The 5716-nt window shown below is 48.0% G+C and overlaps 1 protein-coding gene across 1 annotated transcript; it reads left to right on the top strand.

Moving 5' to 3' along the window:
• Positions 1 to 2715: 2715 nt before the first annotated feature.
• LOC126071469 (protein S100-A7-like) lies at positions 2716 to 4385 on the top strand. The gene is made up of 2 exons (XM_049875662.1): positions 2716 to 2886; positions 4221 to 4385. The coding sequence occupies exons 1-2, from the start codon at positions 2716 to 2718 to the stop codon at positions 4383 to 4385; spliced, it is 336 nt and encodes a 111-aa protein (XP_049731619.1).
• The last annotated feature ends 1331 nt before the right edge of the window (positions 4386 to 5716 follow it).

The raw sequence follows: 5716 nt of genomic DNA, 5'->3' as shown, positions 1-5716 counted from the left end.
TTGGTTTATCTCTTGTTTTTCTTTTGTCAGTCTGGCCAATGGTTTATCAGTTTTGTCAATGTTTTCAAAGAACCAGCTTTTGGTCTTGTTATCTCTTTCAATTGTTTTTCTGTTCACGAATTCATTTAATTCTTCTCTAATTTTTATTATTTGCTTTCTTCTTGTGCCTGAGGGTTCACTCCCTATATTTTAAGCAGAAACACAACTAACAAAGAGTTTCAAGGGCTTATAACTCTTTGGAGGGCTGGAGGAGAGGAAGTTAAAGAGCCACTACAGAACTGTTGCTTGTAAGGTGAACCTTCTCGGCTGTGATCCAGAATTTAGAAAACTGGTTGTAGGACAGCTACCACCATGGCACCATCACAGCTCCCATTGCCACAAAGCAGATGATTGGACAGTGTCACTTAGGGTACAGCTTCTGTGGACACTTACCTGTGTTGGAGCTGGCTTTGTAGCTCTCTCGGCTGCACCTTCTAAATCTTTCTGGAGATTCTCAACCTAATCATATCTGGGTCCTGGATGCAAAAGAACCTCAAAAATGTGACTTTCCACTTTCAGTCTCCAAATAGGAGAGATTGAGAGAGTGACTACTGTGCTGACCACACAGCTGAATTTGGATCTCGACAGTGGTTCCTGGCATAGCCCCGGGGTCCCCACGGGCTGTGTGGTGAGATGATACTGAAGTGTCTAACTGACCATCTTTGACTGAGTGTCAGTCCTTCCTCTGTCAGTAATCGCAGTCTCCCTCTGGGCATTCCTGTGAGGATCTGGCAAGATGATGTCAGTGAAGGTGTTTCTTAAAAGATAGTGAGCTTCCCTGATGGAAAAGGTTTTTTTCCCCCGGAATGGTGGCCACAGACAGCTCTCACAGAGGGGCTCTTATCCTGAACAGTGTGACAAACAAGACTTTGAGAATCACAGGGGCCCCACTCACTGTTGCCGTGGCCCGGGAGCCCACATTTTCCTGGGTGGAGGTACCTGTGGGATTATTCTGTGCAGGGTTACCTGTTCTGGTGAGTGTGGGCTCCTGCAGGGCAGGAAATGGTGTGACCCCTTGCCCAGCCCAGACAGTAACACCATCAGGGGCTCACCAAGATGGCAGTGTTATTAGGAGAGGGCTTTGAAGTCTGAGAGATCTGGGTTTGAATCCTGACTTTATCATATTCTATCTGAGTAACCTTGAGAAACACAGCCTCGGTCCCAATTTGCTCATCTGTAAGAAGGGAAAATACCTACCTCACAGTGGTAGAGAGCCTTATGTGAACTCACAGGGCTCTCATGGGACTCTGAGGCAATGTACATAAAATGGTAACACACTGCATGGCTCTTTACTGTGCTTGGTAAAGGAGGCAGTTATTACTAGCCATTGATAAAATGTTGTGGAATGACTGAATGAACAAATAGGTGTTTCTTTCCTCCAAGATCCCTAGATTCCATCATCCTTGAGATATGGCAATGTACTCAACTCTGTCCACACCTCTCTTGCATGGGACCTCCTCCCACTGGCCAGGAGCCTAGTCTGGGCAGAATTGTGGTGATGTGCCCTGATAATGATAGGCACTGGAGACCCAACATATCTAGAAGGAAGTTTTGAGTATAGCTTCTTCGGTGTGTCTCCCCACCCAAAGTGGTGCAATGTTTGGAGAAACTAATGAAGACTGCCACAGGGCACCCAGCCTCTGGGAAGATCCCAGGCTGAGCTGTATAAAGGGCCTGCTTTGTGCCTAGATGCACAATCTCACTAATTCTCTCCTCCGTGATCTTCCTCAGATCCAGTAAGTCTGTACCTGTCTCTATTCTTTCCTAGGAGTCATGCCTGGTGCCCACTTGGTCTGCTGCCTGCAGCTGTGGGGGAATGCTAACCTGGCCTGGGAGTCAGTATGCGTGGGTTCTGCAACTAATAGAGTGGGACCTTGTGGTTTTCCTGGCAAATCCCATATCCCTTCTTCTCCACCGGTCTCATTGGGGGGCTGGCTGGGCTAGATGATCCTGTTATTCCTCTTTTCTCAGTATTAGGTGCTTTTCTGAGAACTGTCAGGTAAAAAATATGTTCCTCCTGTAGCCCTTGGTTTTCTTTATTCCCTGGTTTCGGTGTGCTTTTTGGGCACAAGGTCTTCCAAAATAACTTCTGGGAAGATCTTGGAGGGTGGAGGGGTCAGAATCGGTGGTGGTTGTCAGCGAGGTACATTGGTGCGGAATTCAACTTGGTCGTCCTGTTTGGAAGGTGGGAGGTCTACCGCTGTGTCAGATATCCAGAAACCCAGGATTCTAGACCTGATTGCTCAGCTGGCGGTCCTTGGTGATTTCCTAGGTGGAAGTGGGGAGAGTGGGGTAGACAAAACGCTATGCTTGATGGGAATGTCTTGCCTTGGGATTTCATGTTTCCCTTTGTGATCTCGCTTCCAACCGGATGAGCCAGAAGAAGTTGCATACCCACCGCCAGCAACTCAGCCTCTGCCCCTGACTAACACAGCCTTCATCTCCACTGTTCCACTCCCACTCATCCCAGACTCCCCCAGGAATGGTCTCAAGACCCAAGACTTGGTTCCACTCTCCCCTCCCTGAGACCAGTTTACCTCACCATTTGAGAAAGACAGGTTCCTTTTGAGCTCAGCCCTCACTCACTCCTTGTCCTTGTCCTTCAAACTCTCTTCCACCCAGGTCATTCTCATTGATTTCTTTTCTGTAGACTCTTGTCTTGGAATAAAAGGCAAGATGAGCAACATTGCAGCTGAGAAAGTCAAGATATGCCCCACTTCATCTGAGAATTTGGTCCTGAGCTTGGTTGAACTATTTCATCGATACACCGGGTATGACGATAAGATCAACAGGGAAAACCTGCTGAAGCTACTGAAGGAGAACTTCCCCAACTTCCTCAATGACTGTGTGAGTAGGGGTCTGGCTCGTCTGGGGCAGGAAGAGGCTGTGTTATGTGTAGAGGGAGGGGATACGGTGGATGGATGGGGTCCATGGGCTTTGGCATATACGTGGACCCCACTGCTATGTGGATACACTGTTTATGATTGGCTGCTCTGGAGTCTGGCCCTTCCCTGGATAACTCTCCACACCTCTACTCTCCTCATTTTACCTCTACATTTAACCCGAGGCAGGTCCAGTCCCATGTGGAGGCAGAATGGAAGATTCTAGGAGCTCAGAACAAAGAGTCATTCTCTTTTTTCTCCTGGGTACCTGTCCTGCCACTGGGGCTCTGTTGCTGTGTGAATCTGGACAAATCACCCACAATGTGATCCTTAGTTTTCTCATCTTCAAAAGGAGATAAAAGAACTTAATTTCCTATGTTGGCGTTGTTGAAATGAAATGATTTATGTGAAAATGCTTTGAAAAAGAGAAAAAGTCGTGGACATATTAGAGACTCAAGAAAGTGTTATGATTTGAAAACCAGTGACTAGACTAAAGCATGTGCCCTCCCACTGGTCACTGAGAGTCCCCCCAAGGGTCTGGTTGCCTTGGGTTAAAAGGTTGCCTCTTAAAGGCTCTTCTTCACATTTTTCTGAGAGAAGGGGTTATTGTTAGGTGCTTTTCAGCATCATAGCAACATGCAAGCCTCCACTGGCAGGTGAGTGGTGGCTGTGCACCAAGGTACTTTGGCGAGGAATTGAACTCGGGCCTCCTGTTTGGAAGGTGGGAATTCTACCACTGGGGGAATTCTACCACTGAACTCCCACTGCCCGTGGAAGGAGAGGTAACACGGTGGGAATCATGAACCCAAAGTCATGGCCACCATCTTTTGCATGGGCAAAGCACATTCATAGTCTTAATTTCATCTAACTGTTAGAAGGAATCATTAGCACAGATTGAGACTAAGGAACAGAATGAATGGGGCCAAACCAATAGGCTTTGATGGGAAAGAATTTAAGTGTGAAGAGCATTAGAGAATGAGGAGAGTAACTGGCTGGGCTGTAATGGTCCCGTGGGGGAAGAATGAAGACAGTGCACCTGAAGGGGAGGTGGTGGATGAGCCTGAGTCCCCTTGTCATTTAACAGTGTACTCCCCATTGAAGTTGCTATTTTTGACCAGAAATCTCCAGTGATGAGTCAGGGCTTGACTTTGCTTAACCCCATCTGTCCATCTCCATAGCATCACCTGACCAACCACACCTTTGGTTCAGCCCTAGGTGTTGTCTCTTCTTCTGTCTCTGTTCTCCTCTTCTCCCTGGATAATGTATTTATGTTTGTTTGTATGTGTTTTTACCCCACAGGAAAGAAGGGGCAAAGATTACTTATGCAATGTCTTTGAGAAAAAAGACAAGAATAAGGATAAGAAGATTGACTTTTCCGAGTTTCTCTCTGTAGTGGGAGACATAGCCACTGACTACCACAAACAGAGCCATGGTGCCCCGCCCTGTTCCGGGGGATGCCAGTGATTCCAGGCCAGTCCAGCCTAGAGGCCTGCAGAGACCCCCAAAACAATAAATATCTCCTTGCACCTGATACTTGCATTACTCCTTCCTTCTCTTTTGGTGGTATTAGTGGACAAATGGACAAATACTGACTCTCGGCTTTGTAGACTCTCCAAAAGGGGGGGTGGTCAACATTTAGTGTTGACACTAAAGTTGACATTTAGTGCAGAGATGACTTCCTGGTCTTATCCCAGGCCCACTTCTGCTCCTCAGGGCCCCAATGTAGCCCAACTGCTGGTATCACAGGAGGGCCCTGCTAGTATGGCACATGCTCTTTTTTCTCCTGGGATAGAGCTGGGATCCTGGCATGTCTCTTTGTCTCCCAAGTGGTGCCTGTATGTGCGTAAGTGTGTAGGGGCTGGGGCATCTCTGGGGTGGCACTGAGGTATCCATCACGCACCTGGCTGTTTAGGAAAGAACAGGGAGGAGGAGCAGATGCTTTATTTCCTAGCCCTTCACTGCAGTTGCTTCTAAGGACCATAGAGGAGTTGGATCTCTCCTCTGAAGTCAAAAGTACATCCTCGACCAAAGTCATGCCTTTCCGTGACCCTGAGGGCCACTGGGCATGTCCTTTATGGGTCATTGTCATGAATGGGGAGAGACAGCAGGGTCCTGAGAACCAGCTCTGCCTGCAGAAGTCTATGGATATGATTTTTTTCGGCTTGTATGTGATGTGTTAACCTGCAGTATGTGTGTGTGCGTTTGTGTGTGTTTATGCATGTGTGTGTGTGAATGAGAGGGAGCTTCTGCTCTGAGGTGTCTCTCCTCACTGCAGTGTGAGACATGGGCACTGTGGAGACAGAAGTGCAGATCTGAAGAGCTTGTTGTCCAGTGAGGAAGTCCCAGAGGAAGCAGGTGAAAGAATAGGGCTCGTTAAGGTCCACAGTAGTTATGTGTTCCCTTATGGGTGCTGGAGGAGTCTTCTTTCAGTGTGATACTTGAAAAATAAACTAACATTTTGGCCAGATAAAGTGGAGAGGGAGAAACAAACTCCCAGTGTGGGATCCTCTACTTGGGGTCACACACTGCTGGGCACTTAGGACTCAGAAACCAACATGGCACAGGGGCTGCCTTCCCAGCCCTGGCTCTCTGGAGGACACCAATCCCCTTGTGGCTTCTTCCCTGGGAAGGCAGGGGGCTGCTCATTCTCAACTTACTCAAGCCTGAAAGAGACAGGAGGCAGGAGGGGTCAGTAATCACTTCCATCCCCAGTATCACTTCCAGGCCATGTCCCCTACACCTCCTCCTTGAGGTTCATTCCATCGCGGTCCTTCACTCCTATCTGCTTGGTTACA

The sequence above is a fragment of the Elephas maximus genome, chromosome 3 (assembly GCF_024166365.1).
Source record: "Elephas maximus indicus isolate mEleMax1 chromosome 3, mEleMax1 primary haplotype, whole genome shotgun sequence".
NCBI lineage: Eukaryota > Metazoa > Chordata > Mammalia > Proboscidea > Elephantidae > Elephas > Elephas maximus.
Note: the sequence above shows the minus strand (reverse complement) of the source record. Positions and strands in the feature narration are given on the sequence as shown.